Here is a 21,790-nt window from a genome sequence, read left to right as displayed (position 1 = left end):
TTGGGACCTGGAAATCAATATTTGACCACTAGGAGATCACCAAGCGCACAATGAAACCTCAGGAAATGATGCCAACACCTCTAGAATGCATCTGGGACACCAGGGGAAGCATGCCTGGCTGCATCTAACACTAGTGATAAGCGTACATCCTAATTTTCCCAAGTGTACGCTGAAGATTAACAAACAAATTATGAACGTAAAGTAGAAGCGTACGTTTCGGTCTAGCAGTGCGCATGTACGTATAAGGTCAGGTGCAGTGTAAAATACGTAATAACAAAAATTAAAAATTAACGATAACTACAAATCAGTAGTAGCAAGATAACAGGTATTATCCCACACTCATAGTATACAGACGTATATCGGATATATAATTGTTTTTTTAAATAATAAAATTAATGGGCTGGTCAACGCCTTTACAGGACGCAGACTGCACAAATCAGTAGTAGCAAGATAACAGGTATTATCCCATATACACTATCAGTAGATGTCTGAACACACTGCTTGTCTCACAACAGCTTCTAAATATATGGTTTTTATACTTTTAGCCCTAACAAGGGCTTTTGGGGGTCCCTCCCTACCTAACTTCACCTAAAAGCTCTTTCTCCCTGGTATTCAGTCTCTCTCTCTCTCTCTCTAGCTCCAAACAGCAAGTGACGCGAATCTGAAATCACTATTCTTTTATTCAGGAGGTGACGTAGTTTAGCCAGCCAATCACAGTTAGAGGTTTTTTTTTTATGTTCTGCCTATTCCTAGTGCCTGTCCCTCCCCCCTGCATGTTTATTGACTGAAAAAAAGGGCGAATCTAATTTTTAATGCGTTGGCGTTCGAATATTCAAACGCATTCAAATAGCGTACTTTTCGATCGAATAGTATTTGCTCATCACTAATTATTATAGGGTACATGTCACAAAGGTGATCTTCCCCAAATGAAGTGTAGACATAGCTGCCTCTGGTGGATTGGGTTGCTGGATAATATCCCATGCTCGAAGGGTTCCATGCTTGAGCCATATTCATTAAAAGAGGGCTAATGCACAGAACTCAGGACATAGTTTGGGACATTTCCAAGGCAACCTGATATTTCAATAGCAGCTGTGTTTGCACGCCTATTGGAAGAAATCATCTTTGTGACTGGTAACCTTTAAGAAAGGGATGCAGGACCTTTAGCCCTCCAGCTGTTGCAAAATCAAAATTAGCATCATGCCTGGACAGCCAAATCAAAAATTTTGGCTATCAGGGTATGATTAGAATTTTGGCTGTCCAGGCATAATTAGAATTTTGGCTGTCCAGGCACGATTGTAGTTTTGCAACAGCTGTAGGGCCACAGGGTTCCCATCCCTGATTTAAGACCTTCTGAGGGCATATGGATGTCATAGATAAGCTCCCTCACCTGGGGGCCCCATGTTTATTCACATTAATGGCTGGTATGTCGTACTAACACCCACTGTACATCAAATGATGGATCATACAGGACAACCCCACCACAAGGAGCAGTTACACATTCCTATGCTACACAGTACTAAGACACCCAATGTGTGAACAGGAACCCCCTTTACCACCCAAAGTCTAAAGCTTCATAAAAGTCTGAAGCTTTTCTTCATAATATAAAAGAAATTTGGTGCTTTTCATCACTAGAAATTTAGACTCATTATAAAGCCCTCACTGAGACGACTATTCGCAAGGTCAGGAATCCGTTCTCTGTGCTCATTACAGCCGCAGAAATGTCATTAAAATCTCTCTATGATCCATCATTATGAGTGAGAGCTGCAAGAAAATCACAATATATCATTACTTTATTAAGAAAAGTACATCAGCCGGGTTATAGACTGAAGAAGAAGGAAAGATCCAGCTGTGGGGGTGGAAGGTTATGTGACAGAACACAGATGTGTACGGGACCATGATGCACTGAACGCTTGACTTGACTAATGTCTTCACATCTAACTAACTGGATGGACTAGATTATTCCAGAAACATATAGGCAATTGGTTAGCCATATATGATGATGCAACTATTTCCTCCATGTCTTAATAGCTACTCATTTCATTTCAATGGGAGGTAATAAGTGCCACCACTCAAAACAGCATATGGTTCTAAAGCTTCTGGCTGCTGTACGCTGTTTATTTTCAGCACCCCCGCCTATCAGTGGATATCCTGTGGATAGGTCATCATCAATGATTTTAGGCTTGAAAATTCCTTTAAGTCACGAAGTATGGGAATGCTAAAAGGAGGAAAGCAGTATAGCAAATATTAATATTCTTCTAGTAGCTGTCACTAGCAGTAGTTCAGGAGCTAACTGCATACATCTGTCCAATACTATTTTAACATTCCCACTGACAACACCAATGGCTATGCCGGTGAACAACCTCGGCCAGTGATTGGATGAGAAGGCACTTCCTGGTGTTCTGATAGAAAAGCAGGAATCATTGCTCAGCTAGGTGAGGTAGGTGAGTATCATTTATTTTTCATTTTTATCCCATCCCTGAGCCTGTATACCACAACCATGTGGCATTAAACCACCCCTTAAAGTGGGTTATTCCAATATTACATCTCATTACTTATTTACAGGTGATAAAAATATGATTAGTGTGGGTCCAACTGATTAGATTCCCACCGATGATGAGAAAGGGTTAAGAATAGGTGGTATGACTCCATTTACTAGCTTTTGGACTGGCACTTTATTGGTAGCTGGCAAGATCGTAAAATGTGATTGTCAAGAAACTTTTGAAACTGGGGTGTTCAGAATGACGTACATTAAAGTGTATCCTGTTATTAAGATCACACATTGACTGCATATAAAACACATTGGGTACCGTGGACAGTCATCTTCTCATTTTATTGACCACTCCTAATTTCTTGAATATTTTTGTGGAAAAAGGTCAACAAGAATAAATATACAGACTCAGATTTATCAAGCTGTGTATAATAGAAATTGGTGTAAACTGCCCACAGCAAAAACACACAACTCAGCTTTCATTTTACCAGAGTGGAAAGCTGTGATTGGTTGCTCTGGGTAGTTTACACCCACTACTATTTTACACAGCTTGATAAATCTGCTCCTCTCCCCAGAAAAAAAAAATGTTTCTGAGTACATTCCAAATTATCTATCGTCCTGTGGTGTTTTTAGGTGCCCAATGAGATCCCCGACTGTATGGGAACCCCGCAAACAACTTTAATCGGCGGTGCTTGCGCTGTACACAAATTGTCACTTTGCAGTCAGGGAGCGGAGAGTCATAAAGCCGTCTGTAGTGACAAAGTCACAATGGCTGTGTTCTCCTCCTCTGAGACAGGCTTGACTGATTTTCCTGGGGACAGGGACATCAACTTAAAGAATAACTAGACCTATGTTACCTGCTGATATGTCCCTATAGTGCCCTTGGTGGTGAGGATAAAAGTAAGTTTCTTACTTTCATCCTCTGCGCTGTTTTCATGCAGTTTATCCTTAAATCCCAAGATCTGTAAGGTGCACTGGCAAAAGGAATACCGCACCCAGTGCACCAATTCGGCCCACCCACTCCGCTCATATTAGAAGGATTTGGATGGCTGGGGGAGGATAAGAGCACTGGGGGGAGGAAGTCCCACCCCAGTACACCAAACCACCTTACTAACCTAGGGATTTAACAACAAACTGTACAGAAACAGCACCCAGGATGCAGGTAAAAAACACACCTTAATCCTCGGCGCCATATACGCAATACAGACATATCAGCAGGCTGTGCTTGCACCACTGCTATCTAAGTGTATGTGTGTGCTTGGAGCGCTGAACCCTGGAATACTTAGGAGTACCCTTGGCTGGCAGGGAGGAGGGTGCGGCCTGCATCTCAACCTCCTTGACTGCATGGTAATAATTTTCATATAACAATTACAATTGTTTTCTGGCAGATTGTTGCATTGCTGTATGCATATAAGGGCAATATAGAAAGAGAGATCAGCACATCCGTAAGGTGCTGGGGGAGGTTGTGGGTGCCAAAACTAGGTGACAGGTGCCCTTTATCTTTATAACTGAAATTTTTGCAATTGCTGCCAAAGTGAAGAGCAGACTCATTTAGGACAGGCTATTTGCTAGGGAAATACTGCCATATCCATAGGTTGTCAAGCAGCATACGTAGTTATAGTAGCAAAAAATTAGGAAGATGACACCTTACTACAAGAAGCCAAGGGCAGAGACAGAACTCTTTAGACTGGGAATAGATGAACTTGGGGATTATAGAGGGCTTTGGAGTATTATGTGTAATAGTTGTGAGCCCGTAGGTCATCATAGATTGGTCACCTAAACAGTAGGGGTCCACTATGCTGCCAGCCTGGCTTCATGATAGAATCTCTGAGTACTATAAAAGATTGACTATTGACTCTAAGTGACCGTCTTCTCAGCATGTATCTCCTTGAAGAAGAAAGGATTTGTAACATCTGTAGAACATTCCAGATCCCAGTCAGCTATTAGCTCCATTGGTTGGCCAGGCACTTAAGTGTATATTTCACTTTTTGTTCTCCATATCTCATTATCTGCTTCTGAAATAAACAGATATCAATGTGAAGACCTGACACATGAATCTTCATGAGAGAAACTGAGCCAGAAAATCGTCCATTTCTCAGTGATGATGATATCTCGAGAACTGTGAGCGCCTTTCCCTCCCTCTCATCCCTGCAGAGTCAAATTAAGTTCTGGAAATCCATCTCCTGCGAATACTTCTCCAGACTAGTCTAATAAAAATGATGATAGACAACGTGACTTATTACCCTGCACCTCCCTGTCACCGCCGGCTTCAGGCTGGCTTACGGTTATTGGTTTCATACAGCAAGATGCTGAGCGCTTGTCAGAATCGGCCTTTCTTGAAAGCTACATATCACTACTGTATTGCAAACATAAAAAGGTCTCTAAGATATTTTCACCAGCAAATATACAAGAAATGGTAGTAACAGCACCGTTGTCTCCATGTCAAGGAGCAAGTATACAGAGTGCACCAGGACGAGCCTATCCCGTATGCCCAACTCATAGGATGATCAATAAATGCTACACAATCTGCCCCTAAATATTATATCCTTAAGTCAGGTGATTATCAAGTGACAACCGCTTGTAATGCTTAGAAAAGTATTATATGTGTTTATAGAATCTTTCCCAAGTTCCTAAAGTGCTAAGGGCTGTAAAGCTTCCTCACTTCCCCTCCCATCCCTACCCCTGTATAAAGGGATTGTCCACAATTAGAAAAACATAGCTGTCCCAGTCCTTTTATAAGCTTCCTCCTGGCTATCTATCTCTGTCCTTAAGGACCTTTTGGACCCTTGCTCTTTTGGGTTTTGGGGAGCTCTCCAACTCCATCATTTTCTCCTCTCCCTCCCTTCTTCATCCCTCTTTGCTCATTTCCTCACTGCCTTAAAGTCTCTCTATCTGGGTCTGGCCCTCTCCGTCATTCTCTCTTTCCCTTCTATATTTGGGTATGTGCACACTACAGAATCCGGGTGGATAACTTCCAGATGATTTTGTGCGTGCTCCCACTTGAAGTACCGCCCGCGCCATAGACTCCATTCTATGCTCAGGCGAAGGGAGATTCCGCCATCCGCTCAAAGAATTGCCATTCAATGGACTAGGGGACAGGCGGAACCCCAAGCGATAGGGCGAGCGGCAGAATTCGCTAGAAGGTATTTGCGCAGGTTTCCATAGTGTGCACATGCCCTTAAAATGCACAGCACAGGAATACAATTTGGACGTACAGATGGGAAAGAGAGTGAGGTGTTACAGCCCTCAGCACTTCAGGAGTTACGGAATGCCTCTTTGACACTTGGCACCATTGAATAAAAACAGCTAAAACTTCCCATATCCCCACTCCTTTTTCACTCTGTCCCGGAATCGATACAGATACCTTGCCTTGCATGCTCTTTTGCTGGTAGTTAAAAGGTGTATATTACAAACATGGCTGTAACCGCCCTTGCTGTCTGTGACAGAGGTCCTAGCTCAGATGAAACATTTTTTGTTCCTAGAGAGTGGAATGTGGGAGGCTCAAAGAGGCGAACACCGCTAGATTTTTTAAGAAATGGAGACGCTTTGTGGAAAACTTTTTTTCAGACCAAGAATTTAAAGACCTGATGAAGTCGTTTACTGTCACTAAATGGTATCTAATGTCTGAACTAGCAGGGATGTTAGGTCATTTAAAAATTTCAGGTGCTTAGGTACTGAAATAGTTACCTTACACCTGGGTTTTTCTTTTTTCTTTTTCCTGTATCTGTGAAGGGGGGTGGGAAAGTTATGTATTGGGACTGTTTGAGATATTATACAGAAAGGCTAATTGCATGTTCTGTACCTACTGGTTGGCATCTTGTTAACTATTTCCTTTATGACATGGTTAGTCGTTTCCTGACTGTTTAATTTCTATGGACATGAATTGTAAATATGTCCTAATGATGTCATGTGAATTATTATTTGAAAAATAATAAATATAAAAATAATTCGTAAAAAAAAAAAAGAAAAAAAAAGAAAGTTTCTAAGTTATGGAAGAACTTACAGATGTATAAAAAGGTACCATGTGTCTCTTAGGACTAACAGCTATTTAACATTGTCAGCAGTTTGGAGCCTCAATTGCAGCTGAGAGATTAACTTTCAGTGTAGGTTGCCAAACTAACTTCCTGCCTGGGTGACCACCATTTCAGTACACAGATCAGCCTGTGCTAAAGTGGTCACGAGAAGTTTTACCTACAGTACAACAGACAGACTATACATACTACACAGAACGTATTCATCCTGACCAGAAAGATTATGAGGGCAGTTTATGAACATGCTGGTCCTAAATAAACTACTGCCAGCTTCCTGTTTGGTAGATTTATTAAGAGGTGCACTTGGAGAGGAAAGTGTAAAGGTGGAAAAAATCACAAATTCAGCAACTTTTTCTTACTGGCCTTGGAAATCCCCCTCTATGTGTATAAATGGTCACTGACATTTCAACAAACTTAGCATACAAGAAAATAGAGGAAACGTTATAATGTATCAGAAAAAAATGCTTCTGTCTCTCTATATTAAAGGTGTACTCCGGCGGGGGGGGGGGGGGGGGGGGGGGGCTATTTTGGGATCTGGCCGGGGAGGAGGTGGCTGAGGGAGATGACGTCCACTAACCTCCCCGGTTTCAGCGGCGGGTCCTGTATTGCGGCGCTGCGGTCCCCAGCCGCTTCCTGGTGTCTGACGCAGGCTCAAAATGTGACGTCTCAGATCCCGCCTCTGTCACTGACTGGCTGAGCGGGCTTAAAACAAATCCCGCCTCTCGTCACTTCTCGAGCCCGCATCAGACACCAGGAAGCGGCCGGGCATCGGGGACCGGAGCGCCGCTATACGGGACCCGCCGCTGGAACCGGGGAGGTGAGTGGACGTCATTTCCCTCAGCCACCTGCTCCCCGGCCAGATCCCAAAATAGCCCCCCCGCCGGAGTACCCCTTTAATCTCCATGCTGCCGTTGCTTCTTCTTGGAATGTATATACAGTAGATTAAGTGGTGAGCAGGATAATCTCTTCTTTATGTGCAGTGTATAAGAGATATCATAAAGGTTAGGTGAAACATTATAGTAAAGGGGACCTATCAGCAGGTTAGACAAATCTAACCTGCTGAGAGCTCCCTATTGCACACAGTTTGCTGAGGAGGAAGGTGAGGAAGGTAACAATTTTTTGCCAAAACTTACACAAAAACTATTGATATTTTTTGCACTTACATTGTTTCTCGCAAACATCCCTTTGAACACATAAATTAAAGCGTAGCTATAATTACAGTTTGTTTTGTGAGGTGTAGCACTCTGTCTGACCTTAAAGGGGGACTATCAGCAAGTTAGACAAGTCTAACTAGCTGATTGCCCCCAACTGTGCAGGGTTTGCCAAGGAGGAATTTAAGTCTCTTACCTTTCTCCTCAGTGCCATTTCCGTGCAGTTAGTAGTTGAATCCTCAACCCGAAGCACAGTTAGGGGCTCTAACGGTGCTCCCAATCAATGGAATGGGTGGGGTAGTGCTCCTAAAGGTGCATCGATTCAACTATTAACTGCACAGGAACGGCACTGAGAAGGAAGGTAAGAGACTCAGCAAACCGTGCACAATAAGGGGCTGTCTAACCTGATGACAAACTCACAAAACAACCTGTAATTATATCTACGCATTAACTTATGTGATCAGAGTGATGTTCAGGAGAAACAATGTCGGTGCAAAAAATGTATCAATAGTATTCATGTAGGTTTAGGCAAAAAAACTGTTGGAAATATTTAAGCAGTTGTTTACTTGTGAAACAATTTATATACACTACCGTTGAAAAGCTTGGGGTCACATTGAAATGTCCTTATTTTTGAAGGAAAAGCACTGTACTTTTCAATGACGATAACTTTAAACTAGTCCTAACTTTAAAGAAGTACACTCTATACATTGCTAATGTGGTAAATGACTATTCTAGCTGCAAATGTCTGGTTTTTGGTGCAATATCTACATAGGTGTATAGAGGCCCATGTCCAGCAACTATCACTCCAGTGTTCTAATGGTACAATGTGTTTGCTCATTGGCTCAGAAGGCTAATTGATGATTAGAAAACCCTTGTGCAATCATGTTCACACATCTGAAAGTAGTCTAGCTCGTTACAAAAGCTACAAAACTGACCTTCCTTTGAGCAGATTGTGTTTCTGGAGCATCACATTTGTGGGGTCAATTAAACGCTCAAAATGGCCAGAAAAAGAGAACTTTCATCTGAAACTCGACAGTCTATTCTTGTTCTTAGAAATGAAGGCTATTCCATGCGAGAAATTGCTAAGAAATTGAAGATTTCCTACAACGGTGTGTACTACTCCCTTCAGAGGACAGCACAAACAGGCTCTAACCAGAGTAGAAAAAGAGGTGGAAGGGCGCGTTGCACAACTAAGCAAGAAGACAAGCACATTAGAGTCTCTAATTTGAGAAACAGACGCCTCACAGGTCCCCAACTGGCATCTTCATTAAATAGTACCCGCAAAACACCAGTGTCAACATCTACAGTGAAGAGGCGGCTGCAGGATTTTGGGCTTCAGGGCAGAGTGGCAAAGAAAAAGCCATATCTGAGACTGGCCAATAAAAGAAAAAGATTAAGATGGGCAAAAGAACACAGACATTGGACAGAGGAAGACTGGAAAAAAGTGTTGTGGACGGATGAATCCAAGTTTGAAGTGTTTGGATCACAAAGAAGAACGTTTGTGAGACGCAGAACAAATGAAAAGATGCTGGAAGAATGCCTGACGCCATCTGTTAAGCATGGTGGAGGTAATGTGATGGTCTGGGGTTGCTTTGGTGCTGGTAAGGTGGGAGATTTGTACAGGGTAAAAGGGATTCTGAATAAGGAAGGCTATCACTCAATTTTGCAACGCCATGCCATACCCAGTGGACAGCGCTTGATTGGAGCCAATTTCATCCTACAACAGGACAATGACCCTAAACACACCTCCAAATTGTGCAAGAACTATTTACAGCAGAAGCAGGGAGCTGGTATTCTATCGGTAATGGAGTGGCCAGCGCAGTCACCAGATCTGAACCCCATTGAGCTGTTGTGGGAGCAGCTTGACCGTATGGTACGCCAGAAGTGCCCATCCAACCAATCCAACTTGTGGGAGCTGCTTCTAGAAGCGTGGGGTGCAATTTCTCCAGCTTACCTCAACAGATTAATAGCTAGAATGCCAAAGGTGTGCAATGCTGTAATTGCTGCAAAAGGAGGATTCTTTGACGAAAGCAAAGTTTGATGTAAAAACAATGTTATTTCAAATACAAATCATTATTTCTAACCTTGTCAATGTCTTGACTCTATTTTCTATTCATTTCACAACGTATGGTGGTGAATAAGTGTGACTTTTCATGGAAAACACAAAATTGTTTGGGTGACCCCAAACTTTTGAACGGTAGTGTAATTTTCTGGTGTGTTCATTAGTATGCACAATGAGGTTATCAATTCCCATCTCTTACATGGAGAAACATATATCATCTGCTTGCAACAACTCCAGCCTAGCTACTTCTTTTACCACGTGGCTGGGTCGCTCAGAGCAGTAGCCACTCTAGCTGATAGAGGGGCGGTATTGAGAAGAGGACAGCCCCTTTAATCCCATCTTCCACTGCAGCAGATCATGAAGAATGTGCAGAGGGAAGAAACCATCCTTGCAGTCATTGTGCTGACTGTTTCATGGATATCCGTTTTTTCCACTACAACCTTCTTATGAAATACGTCATCTCCTTATGCTTTGCTGACTGGGGGAAGGGAAGTAACCCTAACGTCTTATGAAGGTTCCTGAGCAGGAATGTTTAGAATTGTTCTCCTTGCAATGCTTCTGTAGGAAAAACAAAGCATACCAGCGCATCCATTGTAATTCAGCACAGTTCAGTGCAGCTCTATTGTATCCTATAGATAGGCTTAGCCTACTTGGATTCAATAAACTGAATAGGGGTTTCCAAGGTCCCCACTCTTAGTCATGCAAACCATAAAAGGCTATTTGACAAGGAGTTGTGAGAAGTTTTCTTCAACTTGACAAGTGCTTTAAGTAGAGACTGTCTTCTGGGTGGCACTGTGCCACCAGCAACAAAGACATTGGAGAATGACCTAATGTAACACTAACTGTAAGAAATTGCTATATCTACTGTACAGAATGGTCTGTGTGAATGTTATAATGCAGCATAGGGATGCTCTTATACCCCACGAAGAGGAAGTAACAAGATGAAGGGATGCAGATATATAGAAGTAGATGGTTATGAGATTATAGATAGGAGATAGATAGATAGATAGACAGACAGATAGATAAAAGATAGATAGATATATAGTTAGATAGATAGGAGATAAATAGATAGATAGATAACAGATATAAGATAGAAAGATAGATAGATAATAGATAGATAGATAGATAATACATAGTAGACAGACAGGCGTTAAACGTTTTTTTTCTCAGCCTTTTGCTGCATCATCTGGTTCAGTGCACACTTTCCATCCCTGTAGACATTGTCTCCAGTGCTGCGGGCATAGTGCACTGACCTTCTCTTATTACACTTGGATGTCTGACCTGTCTTACAGTCGCACCATGGAAACTGTGTAATGTTACTAAACAATGACAGCTACATGCAACCAGGAGACTCTGTCCACACCACAGTTAGTTAGTTTTGGGTATTAGGAAGACCAGATGTAATTTATTCATTTACATTGTTTAATAGAATCCACAAAAAAAGGATTTCTGGCTGGACAGCTGCTGCCCCACAAATCTGTGCAGATGTAGCCAGCCTGGTGGCCCTGTTCTCCTGATTCCCTCTCCATACCTTTTTCTGGTGATCCTGGGGAAGTGCACCATGCACCCAATGCCACCCTCTCACAATGGACACAATGTAAAGCATATTGGAATGCTGATAGACTGTCATGAAAAGTACACAAGTGTTACCAGAAAAGGAACATATTTAGACAACATGGAGCAGGTTACGACCACTGGATTAGGAGAAGGGGGCTCCAGCAAGAAGTGGAAATGTATGCTCTGGAACAGCTAACACTATGACTAGGCAGACTGATATATAGGAATAGCTGCAATACTTTAGGAACAGTCTTTGTGATTCGAGTATCTTAGCCACAATTATCTAAGATGGGTTTCCTAACCCAGACATGATATGCCATAAATGTTTAATATGCTGGGGTCTCCAATTGAAAAAACAAGGAGTAATCTAATAAATTAGGGTCCTTTCAAAATTCCCACGGCCTTGAAAGAGAGCTGTGCACATGTGGGGCAAAATCCCAACTCCATTTCTCGGAATGGGGGTCCTAAAAGACATTTACAGTATATCAATATGACTGCTGAGAAACCCCCATTCAGTGCTATTCTAAGAATTCTCTGCAATGATGTGTCAACAGTTTTGGTAAAATGCAGTGCGGATTTAGCATGACTATGTCCTGTGCCATAGTATACTGTATATATACCATAGAGGTAGACCTTGCAGCTGCTATAGGCCTCTTGGATAGAGCGGGCCCAGTTCTGGATGATCCTGTTCTCTTTTATATTGGGTGATGCAAGCCTGAGCGGGACACTGAACCTTTTCCCCCAACATTACTAAGGATCTTTCCAAAATCCAATGGAACAGAGGTGTTGTAAGTACAGAATTATGCACATGGAAGCACCTATAGATGTGTGTAATAAGCGATCAGGGCTACTACTATACATACTCTGATGATGTAGTGTATACAGATTACTACAGAGTAGCTCTCTTATACATTTGCCCAATCTGATATGATTAGTTGCTCTTTCCACGTCAGTACAGTACATACATCTAAATGTTTCTGCAATTACGATGGCAGCAGAGGAAGGGAACAAGCGCTGGCACTGAGCAGATAAGACGTAGGATGGAACTAATGAGTTTAGAACCAGCAGGAGAAACTGTAACAATTAGACACAACAATCGCAGACAAGCCCATTACCGACTCCTACAGCTCATTATATAGGATATGTGCAAACACTGGAGTCTACTGATCTAGAGGATTTACACAACGCTAGGGAATATACTGTCCCACCAGTGATCTACACTGCTCATTACTGCTCGTATAAGGCACCCATACTAACTTGGGCAGAAGTTGCCCAGATAGGGTCTCAAAGCCCCATCAATCCCAGATTCATCAATCCCAATGACATGAAATAAGATCCCTACATATGCTTCCCCCACTTATATGTGAGTATATAATGGATTCTAGGAAAAAAAAATACAACAGCAACAGAAGGTAAAGTAAATCAGAACACATCTATGTAGGTGATATGTAGGATCTGCTATGGTCCAAAATGTTATTTAAAGAGGTTAATACAACCCTAATCCAGATTTACTATTTGGATTAGGACATATGAATATAATAGAAAGTAGGCCCCCCAATGAGCAGATGTATTGTTCCAATGGGTTTTCTAGTCACTAAATATAAGGGCATTGGCACATATGGTGCCTGGCAGAAGCAACACATTATCCCTTAGAAGCAAACCTCCATAATATGGAATGCGGGGGGAACATGCCACATATAAGATTGGAGGCATGCAGAAGTACTGTATGGGCCCTTATCAGGCTGTAGGTGCAACAATAAAAATCCGTATAGCGGTAAATAATATGACGGTATGCATGGAACCTTAGTCCTCGAGTCATCCTCTTCTGTCAAGGTGTAGAAACTTTTAGACAGCTGCTCCCGTGTTTGTGTAAACACTAGGGCGGTGATTTATCAAGACTGGCATACTTGTAAGCCAGTCTTAAATAAAGTCCTGTCCCTTTTTCCCATCTAGATTTACTAAGAGGCGCATGTCTCTTATTACAGCCAACTGGCCCAACGCCCCGACTGGCCCTACGCCCTGTGAAGGCACTGTGCAAGACTATACACCTGCTCAGAGCAGGTGTAGATTTTTGCCTCGTTTATGCCTGTAAACCTTGCCGTGCCCCCACTTCTGCCCATCAGTACGCACACGACAAGGAGAAGGGGCAAATCTGCGCCTTCTCCCTTGCGTACGCCAAGGGCACAACAATACTTAATGTCCCCCAAGATTGAATTTGCATGGACACCATGACAGCACCAGTGGTGTGCTCAGCCCACTATAATACAATACAATAATTTAATACAATGTTTATTAGCATGCATTATAGTATAGTATATGCAGTGATACATTCTCATCCATCACCCATGGCACTGCATACAGGTACACCACTCAGGGCTCCAAGAAAGCTGAGTGACAGCTGAACAGCTTTTACACTTAGAGCTGAGAAAAAGCTAAATATATTTTTTATCTTCTGATTTTAGGAAGAAATTCAAGGGCAATAATTTTTGCTATATTTTTTAATCTACATTTTCCAGGTATGATCATGATTCCTCTATTAGTCCATTCTTACCAGAAAATCTTACAGAATCCCTCTCTCCAGACTTCCCTCCTGCCAAGGTTTAATTATGAATGGAGTGATTTTCTAAAAAGATACTGCCAGCCGCTTCACATCAATCTAACCTACATTTGGGCTGATGAAGATTTCGGCTAGATGAGAACATTCACATCATTTCTGCTGCAGACAAAAGGCTGAATGCACGTTCACCATCCGCATTTGGAACATTAAAAGGTTTTCTGTATTCATGGTCACCGGATGGTTGGGCTCCATGCATTGACAGCATTGGTTTGCCCTGCAGATACAATTAACCCCTGGAGAGCCTTAATCTAGAAAAAAGTGATGAAGACGAAAGCCAAGGCAGAGTGAGGGCCATTACCCTTAGACAAGACGCGCGTGCTTCATCCGTACGAAGAAGCAAGGGACTTGTTTTTATCATTGCTCTTTAATGAGTCTTAGGTGAGGGTATATTTAAGGCTGGAGACGTTGTTCTCAGAAAACTCATTAATAATGCAGTAGCTATGGCTGTGCTGATGTATGTAAAGTACAGAGTGTCTACCTCCAGGATCAGAATCCGCAATGAAGCACTAAAATAACACTATTCACTGTCATGAGCCTATGCCTGGCAAACCAAGCTCTACCAATGCGTTCACTTGACTGCAATACATCTACCTGCACCACTAAGATGACTTACCACATTACCAAACTGGTCTTGGCATGAAGCTACTCCAAAAATAATATAGACTCTAGTGGAACCTATTTAACTGCTACTCCAAAAAAACACACTGATAGGATGCACTGATCCTATATACTTCAAAAACTATATAGGCACTGGTGGGGAGTACCAAACAATTTAGACACTGGTGGGAAGTACCGAAAACAATACAGACACTGTGGCCTAAGCCTAACTACTTCTCAAAAAATAAGATAGACACTGGTGGGATATGCCTAACAATTTGTGTGACAATAGTGGTGTTCCCATACCAGGAAGAACTCTAACTCTAGGGTGGAAACATTCTGTAGACTTCCAGATCCAGTTAAATATCTCCAGAAGCCAATATGACTTTCTCGTGGCCATATATAACCTCCATTGACTCAAATAGTTAGGTTCCAGAAGTAAATTTCTAGGCACATTGGCCTGCTATGGTAGGCACACTGACACTAGCTAATTTCCTAGTAAATGCTGTAACAATGGCTGCCAACACAGCATTCATTGAGGTCATCCAGGGACAGCACGTGAGCCAGACACATATAAAGTGCTTACCACATCAACCGCTATCTAGTCCCAACGATTCATCCCAGAAAATATTGAGACATTGGCTGCTTATGGAATATTGTATACTGAAACCCAACACCACAATAGGAGTGAATAAATAGAAAAACATTTAAATTTAGAATTTTTAACAACCTGATTTAAGAGGGTAAAGCAAAGACATAACGTATGTTCCCTGCTCTCTAACGGCTAGGACTACATAGTGACTTTTGGTCGCAGAAAAGACTGCCATAATATAAATGCTTTGCCTACAAGAAAAAAGGGTTGCAGGTGACCATGAAACCATCCCAATTTCCAACCCAGTATTGTGACAGGAACTTCAAAAATATTGAAATTGTGGTAATGCTGCAACTTCACCATAAACAGCGGGCAACCAAAAGTTGGCGCGTAGCCCTATCCTAAACGATGCAAGTATCAAAGCAGCCTAAAGTAGCCAACCAGCTGTCAATTTTCTAAAGCCTATGGATCAGCTGTTATAGACAGATGGTATTTGGGATGATAGGGTAAAAAAAAATATTAAAAAGTGTTAAGAAACATCCAGTCCTAAGGTGTTTTTTTTGTTTGTTTTTTTCCCCCACCACTTTGGTGGAGAAGAAAAGGAAGGGGGGCTTATGCCATAAATATGCTTAGTTCATAAGTCTTATTCTTCCTAGCATAATTTCCAGACAAATCCTATCAAGCTGTCTATAGTTGTTGACATGGAGACTTGTCAGCTGACAAGTCTTACAGGTTAAATGAGAGAAAACTGAACTCATTTCTTTTCTCTTTTAAAGGAAAAATCTGAGGATTTCTGGACATATTATGCAAGGCTACAATTTAAAATGTGTTCTTAAATACACCTGACAGCAGCAAAGTGGAGGTAAACCTGGGTAACGGGTCAGAGAAATGTTGCATCCAGTAACATTTTTATGTCAATCGGTGTCCTATAAAACTGACCCTTAAATGTATTCAGTTGGGTGCAGGTATTTTTAGGTATGGAAACAGGTCTACATCTAGATCTACAGAAGATCACTTCTGGTAAGAAACACCCATGGACATAGAGATACAAAGTGGTAATAATACTGGTAAGCTAAGTGGAACAACATTGTATAAATAGCATTAGAAATTACATTTCAGACACGCATTTACCTGATACCGTGACCAACATTGAAGCCATCAAGGGTCGGTTGTTGTCCAGTTTCCGACTGAGCCTTAATTCTCCATTGGTGTGATTTACTATCAACAAATTTAGTTCGTTCCCACGTTCAAAGGTGTAAAAGAGTCTGTCTGAAACATCAGGATCATAAGCTGGTATCTTCCCAATGACCCCAGAGGGAAAAGTGTTAGAGCTGTTAGATATATAATTATTGAAGAGAATCTGGAAGTTCTTAAGAACAGGAGTATTGTCATTTTGATCTATTAGCTTAATATGTACTGTGGCTCTGCTAACCAGGGGCGCCGAGGTGGCCTGAACTACAATAACATACTCAGGTTTTGTCTCATAGTCCAAATCAATGAGGGCGGTGAGCTCTCCAGAAAAAAAATCCATCTGGAAAATTTCAGGAATGTTACCTTCAACAATCTGATACATGATCTGGGCATTTGGACCTTCGTCAGGATCCAAAGCTTTGATCCTGCCAACAACTGAGCCAACAATGCTGTTTTCCTTCACAAAAACCTCAAATTCATCTGCTGGGAAGACAGGGGCATTATCATTTACATCCTGAACTGCCACTTGAATGCGGACAGGGCTTCTCTGGGGAGGGATACCCCTGTCCACAGCATAGGCCGTCAACTCATAGAAAGGAACAGTTTCCCGGTCTAACTTCCGTACAGTACGAATGATACCTGAGGTTGGTTCAATAGTAAAATCTCCATCTCCATCTTCTCCATTTTGGAAAGTATACTGCACCCTTCCATTGGCATGGGAATCCCTGTCAGTGGCAGAGATCTGAAGGACACTCGTAAAGGGAGGGGCATCCTCTGAGACTATCCCATGATACTGCGTGTTCAGGAACTGAGGGGCATTGTCATTGACATCATTCACCATTATTTCCACATAAGTGGTGTCAGATTTTTGGGGAATCCCATTATCTTTTGCTACAATAGCAAGGCTGTAAGTCATCTGATCCTCATAGTCAAGGGGGGCATTGAGTGTGATGGCTCCACTGTCTTGATTGATACGAAATTGAGGGATATTGTCTTCCAAAAAGTAAGTGATCCTGGCGTTTTCCCCCACATCATCATCTGTAGCACTGATTATCACCACGGTGCTTCCAATGGGACGATCTTCATTGACATCGATGGTGTAGTGAGGGCTCTGAAACACTGGTCTGTGAGTGTTTGCATCTGTGATGTTTATATGGACGTAACAGTTATCATGCAGGATTCGGTCAGAAGCTGTTACAGTTAGGACATAACGTCTTTCCTGTTTGTAGTCAAGGGGCAATGACAAAGTGATTAACCCCGCTCCACCCTGAGTAGTAATGGCAAAGCGATTGCGAGTGTTCCCCCCAGTGATCTGATATGAGATGATGCTGTTGACATCCCTGTCTATGGCAGTGACAGTAAGCACACTGGTACCCACACTGGCATCTTCATTCAGCCGAATAAAATAATCCCTTTGAGTAAACTCAGGCCGATTGTCATTAACATCCAAGATTGTGATGGTGACACTGGCGGAAGCAGACAGTGGAGGGTTACCATGATCACGGGCCTCAACCCCGAACATATAGCGTTCTTCAGCCTCTCTATCCAGCTGCCCACTCACGGTGATCCAACCAGTGGCACTGTTGATGACAAATGGGGTTGTGGAGGAGACCCCAAGTAACTTGTATTCCATACGGGCATTTTCACCATAATCGGCATCAACAGCTTGGATGTGAATGACAGAGTGACCCAAGGGGACATTTTCGAGCACATTTACTTGAAAGGGTGTACTAACAAAAATGGGGGCATGGTCATTAATGTCTATGATTTGCACACTTATCATGCCAGTGTTGTTAGAAAGGGGAGGGCGGCCTGAGTCCTGGGCACGCACTCTAAGAGTATATTCCTTCTCTGTTTCAAAGTCTAGGGGGGTAACAACCTGTATAGCTCCATTTAAGCTGTCTATAGAGAACTGTCCCCTGCTGTTTCCACTGATAAGATTATAATGGACCACAGCATTATTGTCCTTATCAAGATCCGTGGCCATAACCCTTAAAATCTCAGTATGAGGCTTAATATCTTCTCTGATCTGAACTATGTAACGTTTTTCACTAAACTGGGGTACATTATCATTTTCGTCTAATACAGTAATCTCAACCTTCACAGTAGACGACCTGGGGCCTGGGTCTTTACCTTGATCACTGGCTTCCACAATTAATGAGTATTTTTCCCTCTTCTCCCGGTCTACCTGTCCACTGGTGGTGATAAGGCCCGACCTTGCATCTATTTCGAACACTGAATGGGCAGCTTGTTCATTGACAAATCTATACTTAATATTGGCATTGGCTTGAGAGTCAATATCTGTGGCTCTCAGTTGCAATATGGGGTACCCCTCTTCTACATTCTCCCTAATGCTCTCCCGATACTCCGTCTGCTCAAATGATGGGGCATGGTCATTTTTGTCAGTGACGGTGACAGCCACCATAGTGGTTGCTGACAATCGAGGACTCCCTTGGTCTATGGCTGTGACTCGAAAATAATGGAGATCCATGCTTTCCCTGTCTAGGATTTCAGTGGTTGAGATTAAACCTGTCACTGAATCTATACTGAAGAGCTCTAAAGATTTGCTATTCATCAAGGCATCCATAGTGTACACCACCCTCCCAGATTCCCCAGTATCTGGGTCTTGTGCTGTCATGGTTATCACAGGGGTCCCTGGGGGCTGATTTTCGGCCACCTGAACCTGATAATTATATTGGGGGAAGTGAGGATGCCGGTTGGCTGCCCTGCGTGTTCTTATTAATGGAAGGGATGCCCTTTCTCTTCTCCTCCCACTGATCCCCTGCTTGACATCATGTGTATGTGATATATGAGGGAGATGGAATGGATTCGGCTGCATTTCTTTGCTGCTGGATAATTGCTGTTGAGTGTACAGGTCAATATTTGTGAGCTTCCCCAGGCCGGATAGTGGAAAAGTAGTTTTTAAGCAACCCTTGGTGGTGTTAAATGGGAAATAAAGAGAGCAGGGTTCTTTTGGGGACAGATCAGGCTGAGGGAGGAGAGCTGAGGGATGTGTAGGAGCAGCCACCCTGGGAGCTGTCTGATCTGCTGGTGCTGAAATATCCTCTCTCCACGTGTTGTCCCGGGGATGCTCTCTCCAGCATCGGAGACCCCGGAGGAGGTCACAGGACTGGTTACCTGCAGATCCACCACCATCCGTTAATACAGAGCAAGCACATCTAGCCAAATGATCAGCCCCGTTAATACAAATAACCAATGGAAACGTAGACTCCGTGTAGTATTCCAGCATGTGACAGTCCAATCTTCCCCATTTTATATCAGATAATTTATGCCACTGTGGATGTCTCCATAGACAGTGCCTGATGACCTGGAGGTTTACACATAGCGCAACTGGATGAGTATCTTCTTTAGGCAAAAAGGCAAGAATCAGGCAATCCCCGGTACAATTCCTCTCACTGAGAGATCCGTGCACCCCCTGGTCATCTGCACAGCAAAACAAACCCCACGAGTCCCCATGGGCCTGACCAGATCCACCGCTTTTAACCATTACAATCCCCAGAATAGCACAATGTCCATCCACATTCAAATCAGCGCTGTCATTGTCGCGGGTTGGATGCCCACCTCCTGCGCCCCCCGGAAAACTTTTACAAAAGCAACGCATGGGGAAGACAAGTGGACAGTTCAGGTTGGAAAGGCAACTACTGTTAATTCTCAGAGCAATGACATACCTGTCACTCCTACTGACCACAATGTGTTGTAAGGAACTCTTCTTAAACATTGTCCTATTGCTTGGCGTGGCGTCACTGAATGTCAGTAGTATTGGCTGGCAGTGTTGTAAAAGAACAAGAATGTCTTTACTGTAATTCTTAAGGCAATGGGGTCCGAAGGTGAGCAGACAATCCATAGGTAGCAGTGGCACGTTTGTAATCCAGTGACAGGGAGGGGGGTCCCCTTTGGTCTTGTGTTCCTTGGTCCTTATAATAATACAGGCTGGAGGCACAGAGCTGGGATTTGGCAGATAAAAGCAGGTGCCAGGTCCATGCATTGGTTTCCCTTTGCAGCCCCCTATAGGAATGCACCTGCATGCACTGGGCTGGCTTGACCCCCAAGTTCTATGAATGCACTTTGCCAGGCTGCACCCAGACATTTGCCCAGCAATCCTCCTTGCTAAAGGTCCCCAGCCAAGATATGAATGCCAGGGGTGCCTGTACAAGCCCTCCTGGCTGCCATTGCCTCTGGCCTGATGGGCTTCCACCATGCACTGAGCCCCCTTGATGTCACCCAGCAGCAGGAGCAGCCTTACAATGCAAGCCCCCTGCTCCACAATGCACATGACTGGAGGAGGGCTGAGGTTCCCGGTGCTCTCCCAGCTTCCTGCATGCTTCTCCAGGCTATAAGTGAACAAAGGGCTGGAGAGGAGGAGAAGCAGCTGGAAGAGATGCAAAGACAGGCTTGTTCCCAGCAGCAGAGCAGCCATAGTATCCCACCTTGTCCTCCTGGCACAGAGCAGCCCTCACTGGGCAGCAGTGCTCCCCTCCCCCGGTCCTCCTGTCTGTCTCCTTGCCTTGGCAGCTACCATCTACTCGGTTCTTCCCAGACTCTCCGGGCGCAGCATCTCCTCACCCTCCCTTCATTCAACACCAACATGGCTCCCGGCAACCCTAATGGTCCGCTCCACCCCAGCTCCCTACCCTCCCCCCTTTACTAGAGTAGGGAATTGGTAGATCCCGATGCGCAGGCGCAGTAGCGGCAGCTGAGTCAGTGACAATTAATGCCGGCGCCATGTTTAGTGTTGGCAGCTGGAGAGCTGTCCGGGGTGCTGAAAGGAAGCTACCAGCGGGGGAAGTGAGCGTCAGCCAGACGGGATGGGTCCCCCAGTACATATGGATGGAACGAATTCACAAAGTGTGGGGATGTTCTAAAGGGCATATACACGCGGATCCCAGCAGGAAGAGGCTGCAAACGTGTCAATGGGAAGCCTTGGTCTTGTTGCCCATAGCAACCATTTAGAATCCCTGTTTCAGTCCCAGGGCAGTATAGAACGTGAGAGCTGCATGCTGATTGGCCGCTGTTTATTCTCACCTCTATGCACTCAATGGCAGCTCTGCTTGTTGCTAGGTTACACTCCATACTTACCTGGAGCCTAGCTTAGCCATATAGAATCTCCATTATAGGCATCCTGATGATGGTTTCCTTTTAGGAGAACTGACTAGGCTTAAAGGGGCTATCCAGAATTAGAGCATATGAAAAAACATAGCAGATTTTTCCCAAGAAAAGCACTACACCTGTCTCCAGTTTGTGTGGGATTTTGCGGCTCAGCTCCAATGAAATGGCTTTTTTTTAAATTTTTTTATAGAAAATGATATATCCCTTTATGTGCAGTTTTATGACAAATCTAACTCATATTTACCATCTGTCTATTCATACTAAAGGAAAGTAGCACCTCCTAGGAGCATTGTGTAGGTGGAGACCACTGGTTACCTCCGCGCAGTGTCGTATAGTGAAATCAGAGTAATGTTTTATTCATCAAAGTATGAACGTTC

The 21,790-nt window shown here is 43.4% G+C and overlaps 1 protein-coding gene across 1 annotated transcript in view; it reads right to left on the bottom strand.

Annotated features, from left to right (window-relative positions):
• The window catches only part of CELSR3 (cadherin EGF LAG seven-pass G-type receptor 3), a 171,699-nt gene extending 152,481 nt beyond the window's left edge, over positions 1-19,218 (bottom strand). Inside the window, exon 1 of the mRNA XM_069967922.1 lies at positions 16,227-19,218. Coding sequence (XP_069824023.1) covers positions 16,227-19,125 — 2,899 coding nt within the window. The 5' untranslated portion in view covers positions 19,126-19,218. The remainder of the gene's footprint in view (positions 1-16,226) is intronic.
• Positions 19,219-21,790: the final 2,572 nt, after the last annotated feature.

This window comes from Dendropsophus ebraccatus, chromosome 4, assembly GCF_027789765.1.
Source record: "Dendropsophus ebraccatus isolate aDenEbr1 chromosome 4, aDenEbr1.pat, whole genome shotgun sequence".
Taxonomy (NCBI): Eukaryota; Metazoa; Chordata; class Amphibia; order Anura; family Hylidae; genus Dendropsophus; species Dendropsophus ebraccatus.
Note: the sequence above shows the minus strand (reverse complement) of the source record. Positions and strands in the feature narration are given on the sequence as shown.